The sequence below is a fragment of the Elgaria multicarinata genome, chromosome 1 (genome assembly GCF_023053635.1).
Source record: "Elgaria multicarinata webbii isolate HBS135686 ecotype San Diego chromosome 1, rElgMul1.1.pri, whole genome shotgun sequence".
NCBI classification, from domain to species: domain Eukaryota; kingdom Metazoa; phylum Chordata; class Lepidosauria; order Squamata; family Anguidae; genus Elgaria; species Elgaria multicarinata.
In genome coordinates, this window is record NC_086171.1 from 139,676,834 (window position 1) to 139,693,255 (window position 16,422).

General features: G+C 37.3%; 1 protein-coding gene across 1 annotated transcript in view; it reads right to left on the minus strand.

Annotated features, from left to right (window-relative positions):
- The window catches only part of SGIP1 (SH3GL interacting endocytic adaptor 1), a 141,191-nt gene that overhangs the window by 60,227 nt on the left and 64,542 nt on the right, over positions 1–16,422 (minus strand). Inside the window, exons 8-13 of the mRNA XM_063137700.1 lie at positions 12,507–12,518; positions 6,820–6,831; positions 4,190–4,214; positions 2,698–2,749; positions 1,849–1,934; positions 288–380 (exon numbers count right to left, since the gene is read on the minus strand). Of these exons, the coding sequence (XP_062993770.1) occupies positions 288–380; positions 1,849–1,934; positions 2,698–2,749; positions 4,190–4,214; positions 6,820–6,831; positions 12,507–12,518 (280 nt within the window). The remainder of the gene's footprint in view (positions 1–287; positions 381–1,848; positions 1,935–2,697; positions 2,750–4,189; positions 4,215–6,819; positions 6,832–12,506; positions 12,519–16,422) is intronic.

The window sequence follows — 16,422 nt, forward strand, 5'->3', positions numbered from 1 at the left end:
CTGGTTGCTAGGTGATTGTCTTTCTGATAAGGAGTCGGGTTTAGCTTTGCAAATTGAGATTGCAAAGACAGAGGCTTTTCTCCCCAGGGACTGAGAATCACCTCTTTCCCCATTCTGAAAGCTGTGCTTCCAATGCATAATTCAACTAATATCTCTTTGTTTCCATGACAGTATAATGAGCAGTAACCCTTAACAGTGCTACGTCCATCTCATGTTTTGGTGATTTGCAGTAAAAAAATAAATCATACCCAACAACAGTTTTTCAAACAGGAAATGTTTTCACTTACTTCCAGATGGAAAGGGCCGTGATGAATTTGGAGATTCTACACTTGGTTCCACTGGTTGCACAGAACCCCACACTTCAGGTTGATCTATGGGAGCTGAAGCCAGAGATATGCAACATTACAGATACAAATCTAGAAAACACAAGCACTTGATTCCACATATAGCTTCTCTTGCAAGAACTACTTGACAGGTTACTTTTTAAAAACACAGATTAATCTCTGTGTTGGCAAATACATATACCCCAAAAGAATGACTACCATTCTGAGTGTCTTTTTCACCATGTATATGTATGTTAGATGTCTGATATAGAGACTAATGGATTCCTAATGCGTGCAACCAATGATTTGGTTCACACACAATGACAAGCCATTTTTAAATGCAAGTTATGGCGGGGCACACCATGGCTTGTCATTGCATGCAAATCCAGCCAATGTGGGTTGTTGGGGTGGTCAGCAAAGCACTCATAACCCATGGCCTGTTTTAGGGTTATGGGTGGTTTGTTAAAAACCCTAACAACCCAACCTGGGCAGGTTTGTATGTAATGACAAGCAGCAGAATGCCCCCTGCCATAGCTTGCATTTTTTAAATGTTGGCTGATACATGATGACAAGGCCCATACAAAATTTAACCCATGATGGCTTGTCATTACATGAAAACCATCCCAATGTGTAAGAGACAGCAACGCTGGCCATTCATACAGTATAAGGTGAATGCTTTTTCTGATATCTAGGAGCTTTCTCTTATATACATACATATATAAACTTTAATTTGACACCTAAATTGGCACATGTACTATTTATTAATTACATTTCTATGCCACCCAATAGCTGAAGCTATCTGGGCAGTTCACAACCTGATTCATTGCTGGGTCAGGATCAACACAGCTCAGATTTCAGATATCTAATTTGTCTTTCATGCAGCTGATGGTGCTATATAAATAAATAAATAAATAAATAAATAAATAATAATAATAATAATAATAATAATAATAATAATATATGCAGAAACAATGTAGTGGGCCATTCTATCACCATGGGTCAGCATGACTCTATGTTTTGCTGGGTCTCAGGTAATAAGAATTCAGAAACACAGCTTGCTCTTGGGTTAGGGAAGAAACAGACAGAAAAGAAGTCTAGAAAAGTCTGGTGGGATGTAACTACGGAAATGCAAAGTTTGTTAGCTCATTGCACACTAAGTCTAATGACTAGACAACCCTGGCACCATCTACTTCAAAAGCATAAAAGCAAACATCTAATGCACACCATTTGTTTCCAGTTTGGGGATTTGCACCATGTGGTTACATAGCAATTATTTCTTCACTTCCCTTGCTGGAAATGTTGCCATGTGTACCTGTACATATATCTACAGACAGACTTGTGTTCACAAATACATAAGTAACTTGCTTTGTATTTATCTTGTTTATTCTACATCAGAGGGTCCTGATAGGTAACAAGAAGTTAAAAACCGATGTAAAACCAAATAAACACACTGTTGCCCGAATATTTCATACTAACCAGTCTGACACACAAAGCTACATGAATAAAGTTAATCAGCAATACCTACCTTCCAACTTCTCTTCCTCAAATGCAGACTCTAGGGGTGGACCAAATAGTGGTGCTAGAACAGCTGGATCTTCTGGGGCTTTTTTACTGCAGTACAATACAGATACTGAATGATAATTATTGGTGAGGATTATTTTTTTCCCAGCAGAGGTAACAGAGGTATTTGATTGATATATATATATATATATATATATATATATATATATATATATATAGGATAAGAGATCAGTTTCTGAATGTTATCTCAGATATTTACATAACAAAACACAACTTGTATACCTTGCTAATTATGGGTTTGCTAATACATTTGACTTTGACTTTGTCATGTCTACAGAAGATAAATATTCTGTTGTGTACTCCACAGATTTTTTTTAATTGTTTGACAGGCTGTGAGCCAGTGAGCAAGTAGGCAGTGGCATCTACTGCTCCTCCTTCTTGCTTCCACCATGATTTGGGCCAGAGCAAGAGGCAGGCAAAAGAGGAGGAAGAGCAATAGCAATGGCTGACTATGGTAGTGGTACACTCACTGAAGGAGGGGCCTATTCAGGGTGCCTTGCCCACGGGCCCTCAAAAACCTGCAGCCAACATGACTGGAAGCAAGGAGGCTTTATTCTTCTGATATTGAAGACTCTATACTGTGGGTTCACAAAAGCGTCAATTTGCAGATAGAGGTGTGTACAGGGTTGAAAGGCAAGCCGTAATGAGAGGTTATGGAGTGTGTACATTGTTTTAAAGTAGAAAACAAATTTTAGATCACCTTTATAAGGAGATAGATTTGATAAAGCAGGAAGATAATAACAATAATAATGCATACTCTTTCCATGCATTGAGTGAATTGTTTTACACTAACCTTAGAAGCTCTGGAGTAGGTGTTGAACGCCTGGGTCTTGCTATCTCTTCACCTGGCAGATAAGATATAATGTTAAGGTTATTTTCTCAGAGCATATTCTAGAAAAAAATATTCACATTACTATTCAATAATGACAGCTCCACAGTGTCTCTTTTGTTTTCCTCATCCCAATAGCCTTAGAGAACACTAGGCTATTTCTTCAAGAATCTCTTTTCAGGATAAAGATGCATGTCTGTACTAGGCATGATGGAGAAATCTGCAACAGATCCAAATGAGTTCAAATTTCTATGAATCAGATATGTGGATTCCTCCATGGACTGAGTCATGCAGATTCTGTGGACTGGCTTGTTACTTTTGCAGAGGGAATTTGCACTAATCTGCATTAAAAATTAGTTAATGTGGATTAGTACACTTACATATTAGTGCTATTGCAAATTAGCGCAAGTACAACAAAATTCTGTTCATAAAAACAAAACAAAAACCCAATTCCACCAATGAGCGGTTGACAGAGCAAAAGATACCTGACAATCAATTAAACACAGACGGAATGGATTTAACAAAACCAGTACAACCCTAGTCTGTACTGATTAATATTTGTATTATTTATATTAGAGATACTAATAGAAAGTTGTGCAATCTACTCTAGCCCACTTCCCACTTGTGCTCTCTTTCTCATTTTTAGCACTTAATTAAGTGTTGTAAACCACCCAGAGAGCTTCAGCTATGGGGCGGTATATAAATGTAATAAATAAAAATAAAATAAACTGTAACTATGATGTCCCTTAACATAACAATAGCAAGTTGAACAAATTTTCACAATTCATTTCAACCTGGCCATTGTTGCGCTTTTGACTTTCTCCTTCTACTGGAACTTTTTTCTTTGAATTACTTCCCCACATAACTTATGGTGGGTGTAATATACGGATCGTAAGAGTATATAACATGCTGAAAATATTCTTCGTTTGCTCTCTTACAGGCACAGAATTATATTATTTGTTGTTAGATAAGAAGAGAGTGTATTCTATGATCTGCAATTAATTTATTTTCATCAGGACCAATGTTATGCAATCTTAAAATATATATCCATACCCTTCAAAATTCAAAATTCAATCATACTCTTCATCATTCCAGATATCTAACTTCTGTTATTTTAAGTCCTGTTGTACTGGTTTGTGCATTCAGCCAGTTGCAAACACTCCACTTGCCTTTTGATTTAAAATGTGTAATCTCATTTTGAGACTATCAGAGTTTGTTCTTTTTACTTGCTATAAATTTATGTAGTAGTATGTGAAACAATGTCCTCAGTTTGTTTTGAGGACTACACTATTAATAACATACAGAATTCAATCTCTCTTAAAAATTAGCTGTTGCAATCATTTTAAAATTTGAAAATTTATAAACAAATCTATGCCATCTTTGAAGATCCTAAGTAGATCCACATTCTAGAGATATATTATGTCCCAATATTTTTTTTAAAAAAAGATATACTTACTAGATAAATTCCTTTTAATTGTACCCTAAAATTAAAAACAAAAACTACAGTTTAGTACTAGAGGAGTAATGAGTAGGGTGCTGGGGTCAATGGCCCCTTCCAACTCTATGATTTTATAATTCAAGACAGTTACATAAATGGGTTGGTTGAAAAGGCATTATTAAATAGGAAATTAACATTATTAAAACAAAATATACATTAACTTGGGTTGACAGTCCATTTGGATGTTTGTGTACCTTCTTTGCTGATTCACATGGACACACACAGAAGATATAAGTGAATATCAGATTTGATGAGTACTTACAAATGTACTGCCTGAGAATTTCTTAATTCTTAATAGAAAATTGATCACACTCACAATTTTTAATTGCAATGGTATGTCAAACAAATATCTCGACATTAATTTGCTTACTTTTCTAGAACTGGGTGATGCACTCATATATTATCTTACACGCTTGAACACACAGTTTTGACTGAAATTAAAAAAATGTTTTCAAGTTGACTGTGATATTCCAGAAGATGTAAAGTAATAATTTTTTTTTTTTGAAAAAAACCTCTGAAAGTAGGAAGGAGATATGCATGTTTGTGCAAAAGGCACACCTCCCTGGAGCTATTAGAATGGCTGATGACAATTGGTTGAATCCAGATTGATTATTCAGTGAACTGAAGGCTCTTTCCATTCATGAGAAACCCTGCAATTCAGCAGAGGTCCCCTGCTGGAGGAAGTAAGCAGGGAGATAATCTTCTTTGACTGCATTGCCTCTCATGCTGCTCCAGAGGGTACCAACTGAGTCCCTCCAGAACAGCTTTTCAGGAGACACAGGGGGCTGGAGAGTAAAGGAGAAATCACAAAGTTTATCTTCCTGCTCCTTTCCTCTGTTGTGAGTAGAACTCCACTGCTAGTATCAGGCAAAACATGCCCAAATTGCTAGGAGTTACTGTTCCTCATATTACTATCACCATCTTACAGTATTTCTCACTCATGCTACATTTCTGCATACGTTTTTCAAGAAAATGTTTTGTTTACACATTGCTCTTTTCAAATCATATTCCATGCAATAATATCTGTTTGAGTAGTGTGCCAGAGAGAGGCACAGCAACATCAAAGCCCAAGGAAGAATGGTTAAGGAGAACAAAATTACCATTAAGAAGTCTGCTTAAAGAGAATGAAGATGAGAACTATTTTCCAGCCAAGCCTATTTCAAACCTTGGTAAGAATCAGCTGTTCTGAAATTCTCCTAAACACATTTTACAGAATATGCAAGGCATATTGTGATATATCTGATGTTATCTCATAAGATATACCTTATGTTAACTTGTCCCAATAAAGCAAATAACAAGAAGGAGGTCATGTGCTACATTTGAGCAACAACAGAAGTGGTTTAAATAATTCTGGAACAAATTATAATGATCAGTACACCTTTTTTGTTGGTATAAGGAAGATGAAATGTTGGTATAAGTTGGTTATTTAGTATTTTGTGGTAGATCTAATTTTTTCTTTGGAAATTTTAATTCTTAAAATTAATGTAAAATAAACATAAAAATATTACATTCCACCAGATTGCTCAGCTTTGTTGGCTTATTTTTGTTACAAGAAACACATTATTTTTATGACCACTGTAAATACCAAAGCACAACTATGTTAAAGTCAATACATGAATTCTTATTCTGAAATTCTAAATCCAAGTGTGAAAAAACTCAAGTCAGACCCTCAAAAGCCAAACCCAGATACTCTCAACTTGGAAATGGTTGAATTCAATTAACATGGGCTTCATTCATTTGTCCTTTCTTATTCACACATATTGGTTTGATTTTTTCTCCCTTAATAATCATGAGAGTTGGCCAACTGCTTTATCCAAAATGAAGTAATCTAGGGTGACCAACTGTCAGGATTTCCCTGGATTTGTCCTGTTTTTTGTTCTTTCCATGGTGTCAGGGGGGATTTTCTATCATTTTCAATAATGTCCTGGAATGACACACCTTCCCTTTAAGGCTGCCATTAGCATGGCAGGAGGGAATGACATGCTTTCTTGAGGCACATTGTTCCCCCACCCCGAGCTCCAATTGAGGTCTTAAAGGGGAAAGTGGGTCATTTGTGGACATTATAGAAAAGGCCCCAATTGGAGTGGATGGTGGTGGTGCAGAATGAAATCCTTTCCCCTCCTCCACTCCAATCGGGTTCTTTAAGGTGGCGGGGGAATAACGTACTTTCTGCAGGACTCAGAAAGCTGCTTCCCCACACACACACTAGGTGTCCTCTTTTTTGGTTTCCCAAATATGGTCACCCTAAGTAATCTTACCAAGACTCCTCGGGACAAGGAAAAATAGAGTTTCAAGCCTGACATAAAACTTGCAGCATGTTTTGTCCCATAATGTATATAAAGTATTAAAGCCTTTTAAATAATATACTTCCTTCTGTTCCTACACATTCAGTATTTATAGAAAAGCAGGCAATACTACAGATAAGCTACATACCATGAAAGAGCACATATTTTTTGCACTATTACACATAGGTTAGTTTAATTTCCTGACTTCGTAGTTTAGAAAATCAATTTAAATTAAAACTAGATTATAGTCGCCCCCAGTAATTTCAGCTCTGATTTAACGTAAAAAGTCATGCAACTTCTTACCGGGCTGCGCCTCTGTGTTCAGCAAAAAGGAAGAGAGAACAGATACCTAGTCAGAGAGTGACAGATCAATAATAATAAAAAGGCTTTGGATGATATGAGATCCTCCTCTAAGCTTCACAAATAGGCAACTTCAAAACCTAATTTTCCTAGATTTCCCTCTTCCCCAATTCTATTCAAGACAGTAAACCTGTTTGGTGTGCTTTTCAAAGATAAATAATTATAAAACGGTCTGCAGAAATTGGGGGAATAAATTGCTAGCTCTGAGGGACCATGGGGTGAGTACATCAATAAAAAACCCAAGTTCAGATTAAATCATTAAGAATGGTATCTTCAGCCTTCATAAAATATGCCTATACATATATTGTGTAGCTTAAGAGCCCTCTTAAGATTTATGTATATCCCATCCAAAGGAAAAGAACACCAAAACTCAGCCTATTGCAGCCAACCCCACTGGGGCTTGAGATATTGGTGACTTCCTGGCAATGATCAGAATAGGGGACTAGATTATTGAGCTTTTCAGGTAAAGTGATCTCTTGTTGACAGGTTGTGCCAATTCCAATAGCAAAACAGTAAAATAATAATTAAAGTTTCTGTCCTTTTTGATCAGTCAAATCTGTAACAAATTCCAGCTTAGTCTGAACATGTCCAATTGCATGATGCTCTGATATGGCATAAAGATGGAGGGCTGTGACATCTCAAATGGTCCACCAAATCCACCACATGGATTTCAGGCTGCAAAATAGAGTTGGTAGTTCTACGTTGTATTTTAACGACAGACTTTGCCTTTGTTCTATGCAGTTTTACCTCTGTAAAACTTTCATTTGGTGTTAATAATCAGTTAAGGCAACTACTCCGAGAACTGGGCTTGTTAAACTAAAGCAAAGCACTTTAAAGGATACAGAACAGCAACCCTGCACACAGTTTTTCCTTTGCTTATTAACAGTGCACTCCTATATATGTCTCCTTAGAAGTAAGTCCCACTGAGTTCAGCTGAGCTTACTCCCAGGTGAATTTATATGGGATTGAAGTCTAAAATAATTTTACTAATCTGAGCGACTCACTCATAATTATGAACATGTGGGCAGAATTTTCAGGATTTCAGATTTGAACTTTGTAGCTGCTCAGCTTTATAGACTAATTAGAATGTACAGACATATGGTTCAACCCAGACTTGGTCATGCTTAATCAGCCCATGGAAATCAATGGGACAATTTAGTCATGACTAACTGAGGTCCCACTGATTTCAGTGAGTCTACTCTAACCATGACTAAGTCTGAATTCAACAAAAATGTGTGCATACATTTAAGAATTTAGGGATGGAATTAGAAATAATGTAAAGATTAGAATATCAGCTCTACTGTACTTGTCTTTATTTTAATTATAGGACAAGTAGTAGGGACAGATGCAGACATCATTGTCAGGAGAGCAAACTGTTAACAGCATCTTCTGAATTTTGAAAATTGGCAGGTATTCACTGCATTTGAAATCGTATATAGACTTCTGTGATTTGACCTCTCCTCCCCTCTGAAAGGCACAGAGATAGAGGTTTGTACGCTGCCAATAATCATCTATCAATATGATTTTCTATTGATGCTCATCATGTATGCTCATCATTTGGTTCCGAATAGATTGAGGGTAAAAATGCACAAGCAGATCAGTAATCGTTCCGTTAACTAGACATGACATGGGAGATCTGTGAATTGATCTTGGGACACTTTTTTTTTTTTTTAAGAAAGCTTGAGAGCATTTTTACTATAGCTGGGTACAACTGTGCAGAACTTCAGCTCATGTCTCACACAGCTTCATTAACTTCAGTGGAACTATGCCAATTTACATTAGCCAAATATTTGTCAAAACATATTTCCCTTTTTTCCTTCTAGTAAGCAACTCTCCATCAGTTCCATTTAACAGAGACGGACTTCAAATTATACATAGCGAAAATATTTCTGCAAATATTGTCAAACAGTCACTCTCATTTTCAATATTTTGGTCTCAGGCAACCAAGCACACACAAATTTCAGGGCTACTCTTAGATAACAAGATAGACAATGACCCTGTTCACATGTAGCAACAGCTCATGGCTTAATTAACGCATGAGTTGTTGAAGCATCGGTTGTCATTACATCTGTGGGTTATTAACCATGAACAAACCATGAAGAGAACCCAACCCTTAGCTTGTTGTTGGGTTGTGAACTCTGGTTTGTTAAAACCATAGGCTGTTGTTGTGTCTGAAGCCAGAATCGTGGCTTGTGTGTGTGTTGTTTCATCAGACGACACAGGCAGAGGGCAACGGCAATCAAAATCTAATCGCTCTACATGCTATTGCATGAAATTGGTAGCCCTTTCCCCTTCCATGCTGGGACTCAGAAGTCTGCTTAGCAACAGCAGTGAGGGCATTTATCACTCCTCCTCCCTCTTGCAGTTTGCAACTTGCCATGAAAGTGGCACTGCACTTTTTCCAGTCTGTTTTGTGTTTCAGTGAGAACACTGCTCTTATCAACCCTGAATGTTCTCGATAAACTGTGGCTATGTTATTCTTATTTTAGCATGTACTACTACTACTACTACTACTACAACAACAACAAATTGGCAGTTTTCTACAACAAAAAATGCCCTCTCAATCCAAAACTCTCTTGCCTAAATGCCTTTCCTGGTTAAAAAAGAAAACATTTGAAGTAGTCTAAGGATACTCCAAACACCCTCCTCCTCTTCAAGCCATGAGGAAAGGTGGGAGAAGCATTTTCTCTTCACCTTCTGCTGCCTGGTCTTCTCCAAAGCTACTTCTAGGGACCTTGCCATGACCGCATCTTGCACTGACCTGATGTGGCTGGAAGATTTCCACACTCCCTAGAGTCCAGTACGTAGGAAGACAATTCTGCCTCACTTTTCTCTATCGCTGGTACCGTCTCACAAGCATCACAAGCCTCTCAGGTACCGCAGGCACATTCTCAGGCAAGTACAGCCAAGCAAGCCAGAGATTACATGCTCACTTTTGGACTGATGCTGCATTGAGCGTATTGATAGATCCCTGGACCTGCCCTTACGCACAGCTGGCTCTAGAGAGCACCTATAGACATGATATGGTGTTCACATGGTTTTGTGAGCAAATGCTGGTATGAGGCCTAGAACAGGACTTTTAAAAGGGCTATGGTGGAAAGGACTGATGTGTTACAAATGTTATTGACAGCCGCGTTGCCAGGCCATGCAGCATCAATTGTCTATCATCCTTTTCTATATTGCCAAAACAGTTTCTTCCTGCACCAGCTCCATCTCACTTACAACATGTAGAACATGGTCAAGTGCCCTTTGTCAGGCCTCCAGTTCAAGGTCTTAGGGCTCATCATGTGCTCCTGCGGCCTCTTGTTCCTGGCCAGCCAGAACCACATGTGCCTTTTGAAAGGTAGCATCAGCACACAGAGGATACAGCTGGGCACTCGCAAGTAGCATCACAACTACAGTGTTCCCACATTCACATAGAAGAAAACATCACCACAAAGGCTGTTGCTCTGAGCATGTTGAGCCCAATCAGGGAAGAGGTGGCAGCTCTGGTGTTTAATCTCCTGGCATAGTATTCCTGTATTTCCCCTTCCCCCCGCCCACGATGTAATACACCAACTCTGTAATTCTTGCTCTAGTCTTCTCTCTTCCACCCTGTCCTCCCTTTACTTCCCATGTTCCAGTAATATAATTTTGAAACTGATGCCCCATTGTTCCTACAATTCTGCGAGGTGAGGGGGTGTTTCTATTTCAAGGACACTTCTCTCCAAGACTGTGCAATGAAGTTGCAATAGAAGGCTTAGGAGATGGAGGAGGAAGAAAGGGCTTTAGGTTTTAAAAGAGAAAAGAAGGGATTTGGGCTCATTCCTCACAAGCTGGCCACACTCAATCTGCATTGAGTCGGGCCTGTTTGCACATTTTCCAAATTTGCATAAATAACATTTGTGCTGATCACAGCTACAATTTGCATAATTTGTGCAAATTGCAGCTGCAGTTTGCATAAAATATACAAATTGTGGCTGAAATCTGTGTAAATTACAAAAATTACAGCTGCAATTCGCACAATTTTTTTTACACAAATTCAAAAAATGAGAAAAAGTAAAACAAAACATGATCCTTGATATTTTTAGTGTAGTTGGAAGTGTTTAAATGCTGTGTTTTAATATTGTATTTTTAATATTATATTTTAATACTGTAAACCACTGAGGGGTTTTATTATATTCAGCAGTATAGAAATGGCACAAATAAATAAATTAAAAAATTAAAAAATCAAGTGGCAGATGCAGAAAATTTCCAGAGAACAGTACAGCTGAGGATTATGGGTTGCTCTGCCATAATAAGGCTGAGCGCACTAATAGCAAAGAGGCTGCTGATGTGGAGAAGCCTCGCCAAGCAGTCGCCCACTCTTCAAAGTTGCAAAGGCTCTCGGGATACAGGTTGGGAGCCAGTGAAGGTGGTGAATAAAAGCAATCCACAATATGCTCAACTGTCTGCTGGACAAGCAAACATCCATGGTTTAATTAAGCCATGGGGTCTACGGCCATACTACCCTGAACGCGCCCGATTAAGCCATGGGCTGTCATTATGTGCAAACAGGGCGAATAGCTCTGATCTAAGAGATTTTACAGATGCATCTGGGGCTCTGCAGTCATAGCTCTTGGGTGCTTCCAGATGGAGGGCTCCTAGCATCACTATTCAAAAGGTGTTGTGCAGCCAGTCTGTCCTTTCCTTCTTAACGGATTTTTTTTTCTGTTAAGAAAAAGGACAGGAGCAGCAGTGGGAAAACACTGAATTGCATGTTGTTAAAAGTTCAAACAAGGCCGACTGTGTGGCGAAGTGAAAGATAATCCAGCTGATGGTCAGTCTATCAGAAGGCAGGCTGAAGCAGCCTGTCTCAGATGGAAAACTCTAGGGTTCTGTTAAAGGGCAGCAAATGGTGAATTATTTAGTTTATTATATTTTATGTGGTTGGGGGGAGGATTTGGATTTTTCAGCCTCCTTTTATGATGGCACCCAACAAAATCATATATATGTATGTGTGTGTGTGTGTGTGTGTGTGTGTGTGTGTGTGTGTATGAATAATATATATTAATATTGTAAAATAGTTATCAGAGAACTACTCAGTCAAAGGATTCCTGCATAGGCAGTAATAAAATCTCAAAATACTGTGAGTTTTAAAAGATGAGTTAATTGTTTCAGGAACAATCAGGAAACAAGAGGTAGAATTACAGAAGTTCATACTTTAATTCAGGAAATTTGCAGAGTCCCCATTTATCCAAACATTCCTACAATATAAAACATTAACTTTTTATTCAGTTTTACACTGAAACAAATGCCATGCCATTATATTCTACATATCTTGAGTAGTATCCAAATATATAGAATTTTGTGGTGGCATAGTGGTGCAGTGCAAGCACTAATAATGCTGCGCCAACGTAAATCAACACTAGTACAACATAATTTGTATGCAATATCAAATGCACATCATTTATAAAAATATCTAAATACAGAAAAAAATCATAGCTACCACTCATAATGTAAGCTGAATAGACAGCGACTAGGACCCATAAATAATAAGATTTTAATGTTATATTTTTGAATCTATAGACTGGTAAACAACAATAAATCAAACAATATTTGCTAAGTAAAATATGCCATTAAAATGACAGGGGGAAAAGACTATTTCTTACCGGACTTTTCCTCTATAGAGTGCATTAACATATAAAGAAAAGAAAAACAAATAGGCATTTTTTTTAATGTGCATGAATTTATGAGAAAATAAAGATCAGTCTCCATGAAATAAAACATTTACATTTTTACAGACCAACCCTAAGCAGAAGTAAATCTTAATGATTTCAATTGCAGTGCAGTGTAAAAGCGTAAACAATCATTATCATATGCACAAGTAGCGGAACTCGTACAACAACAGTGTATACAAATAACGTATGTGTAACCTGACCCCCATTTTATGCATGTTGACTCGGAAATAAATTCCACTGAAATCAATGAGATGTACTTACAAATTGGAGTGCATAAAAGTGCAGCCTTACACTGTAATGCCCAGTTACACATAATTGGCATGTCAGAAAGAGAAACTGTATTTAAACATCCCATAGTTAATGTATTCTTGAAATACATATATGGCATAAAACTGCCACTTGAGACACCATATTGTATCAATATGGAAAAAAGGTGGGATATAAAAGTAATAAATAAACACATAAATGTTACTAAATAAGCCCCAAACAACGGCGAAAGAGCCTGATGATCTTGAAAACCTAGAGTCTTCCAAAGAGTGAATCTATTTTTATTCTCTTTATAACTGGCATTGGTAAACATGTTTTGAAAGAAGTTACTTTATTTGACTCTAACTCATAAGAACCTCTTTGATTTGAAGAAGAACCTTTAGTGTTATCCTTGCTTTTTTAAAACCCTAGCTTTGTGCTATGGCTACTTTGTTAAAGAGCTAAATGCCTCAGCATCTTTCTGGATATTGTTGATGATACAAGAAAAGCCAAGAAAATGCCAATCACAGGCTACCATCATCAGATTTATCCTAGCTAATAAGGATAATAAAGGATAACAGAGAATTATAGATGTGATCTACTGAACAACCAACCACACACAAAATAGACTGCACTGAGAGTCTACCACAACACTGAAGAGAGAACAGAACTCATGGGTTATGCATTGGAACAATGCATTCCCTTTGGTAATCTAATAGAGACCTATTATAGATCAACAGAAGGCTCAGAGTAGTTCCCCTGCCAGATACAACAGAAGAAGCCTCTCACTCAGCCTCATTGTCAATCAATTTTTTAAAAATTGCAATCTGCTTAAGGAATTGCAAACGAGAGCTAAAATGTTTCTTTCTGGTGACAAGTTCCCCTTTCTATCATGTATCAATTCCAATTTTTGGACATTGTATTATCTGACAAACATTACTCACTCCCAAGTGCTCCCCCCATTATATTTCTTTATGTTTGAGCAGATGGCCATTGTCTAAAGTAGAGTACAGGGCACAGCAAAGCACTGCTAAGTCTATTAGTTTAATTGGTGTGGAGTGAGGAATGAGTGCATATTCAAAAGGTAAAAATAGGTTTGAGAAAAAAAGAAAAGAAAAAGGAAGTTCTTTTCAGTAAAAGGGTGACTTTGACATGAGAATGCTCAATTTCTAAGAATTCTCAGGTGGTGCTTTCTTTAAGGTTGTAGGTAATTCCATCTTACTAAGGTTATTTTTTTAAAACCACCTTGGGGAAGCACATGTATGCTAGAAATGGAACAAAATTCCACTAATAATATGAAAAAAACCCTTTTTTTTTTTTTAAAAAAAGAAAGCATTACATTTTCTTGATAGAGAAATGAATGCATCAACCTCATACATGCGAATGATTTAAAAGAAAATCCCTCAATTGCTTGTATTACATATGTCTTAGGCCAGTAATAACTCTGCAATGAAGAGCAAATAACTGCCACTATTGCTGTTATTTATCATTTATTTAGCACCATTCTAGGCAATTTGTAGAACACACAAGAGATACAGGCCATGGCCCAACACATCCCAACAATCTACATGTGAGGCAAATTTTCTACATTTCAAGCAAATTTTTAAAATTGGTGGGTGGTTTTTTTTTGCTTTTTCTGTGTCTCCAAATCACATTCAAAAGCTACAATTTGCATTCATTTTAAAATAGCTCTTCTGCTCTTTACGTGATATTAACAAAATTTAGAAATAACAAATTTCTCAATAAAAAGAGCCAAAGCAGACATAATGGGTGTGTGTGAGTGTGTATTACTATAACAGTAAATGGAGCATATAAGAGAACAACACATGTAACGTGCCTTACCTTCTCCATTGATTGTTCCAGCCACCTTTCACCATTTCTAGCTCCATTACTAGAAATGAGCCAGAATCAACATAGATCCTGTAAGGCACAGGAGGGAAGGAAGGATTCGATGCCCATCTGTTGTGTACTCCCTTTTACTGTTAAAATAAGACCTATCCCACCCTGAGCTTTATATGTGGAGAGGGTGGATGGCTGAAAAGAAAAAACATTTGCTACATTCACAGCCAAGCCCCTTATATATGCTATAATTGAGTAGAAGAGCATTGTAATAGCAGTATTCTGCCCTATTCTATGCACATGTGTTTCAACAACTGAAACAAGTGTATATGCAAAGGGATCTCTCCACAAGATAAACAACCCCTCTCTCTTCACAAGATGTTTAAATTAGCATGTGTAGGTTGCATCAGAGCCTTCCATCACTGTCACAGTGATTTTATTTATTTATTCAATTTATGAGTTGCCTTAGAATAAAAGTTCTCAGCACAGCATACATAATAAAAACAAATACAAGAAAACCGATGACGGGGAAAGCACTGGGAATGACAAGATTTGAATTTGCTCCAAGGAAAAATAAAGGAGAATTGGGGGGGGGAAATGTAAGTGGGATAAATGCAGACAGGCACCTTCAGAAATGAAAGGGATCCTTTGCTTGGTATATATCCAAGCCTTCTTTTTCATAGTATAGTTAAAGTGTTATTCAGTTTTGTTATTCTGTTCAGTGTCCTGCTTTCCATGAAAAGTATTACAGCCACACATCCAAGCTTCCTTAAGATGTACAGCATCAGTAGATCAGGAAGCTGCATTCTCTGCAATGCAACAAAGCCATCATTCTGATTTACTGTTCCCACATCTTCCACAGTCCAGGAAATGAGTGTCACAAATCAACTCTTGAACCTGGCTTCCATAAACAATATAATACACTGTTGTCCTGCCTCCAAGCCCAGCTGCAATAGCTTGGTGACTTCATAATGACTGCAAAGCTCACTTACAGATGTACAGACCAACCTTCTAACTAACCCACCACATATACACCAGACACATAAGCAGGGAACTTAATGCAGCAGAAAATTAAAAAGAAGCATGAATATAATCCCTGCAGTATGTTTAAAACAATTTGTGTGATTGCAGTTTAGTACAGCTTCAGTTTTTCATTCTCTGGTTTACAAGTATTTTTGCTTGTTTCCATTTTTATTAAAACCTAAGTGAGGGATGAAATGCCACTGCTAAAAACCAATCAGTAATCTTTATTTGCAAATTAAAAGCAGATGATGATCATTTATTTTGTTGAATTGGAAATTCAAAAGCTTTTAGGCAATTATGTCCCCAATAGAATGTTATTACTGAGTAACAGTAATGAATTATAGATATGTTGGGATTATCAGCAGTGATTAGGGACTGGTATGAGGACTTTTTATATTCTGAGCATATGTTCTATTGTGGCTCTCCCCGCAAAGAATGCCAGGAATAGTAGTTTTCTGAGGATGCTGAAAATTCTTAGATTCTGATCCCCTCGTAGAAGTACAATTCCAAGGATTTATTTATTTATTTATTTATTTATTTATTGTGGGGGGAGCTATTAATCTGGAATATTTGAAATATAGACATGGGAGCATGAGGGGGAGCCCCATCTGATAAAGCATCTCACCTCAGAGATGCAGAAAGGTAAGTGGACAGGTGAGTTAAGCACCTGTGAGAGGAAAAGATAAATGCTATCCAATATTATTTAATCATCATTTAATTTATTAATCATCAGCTGAAG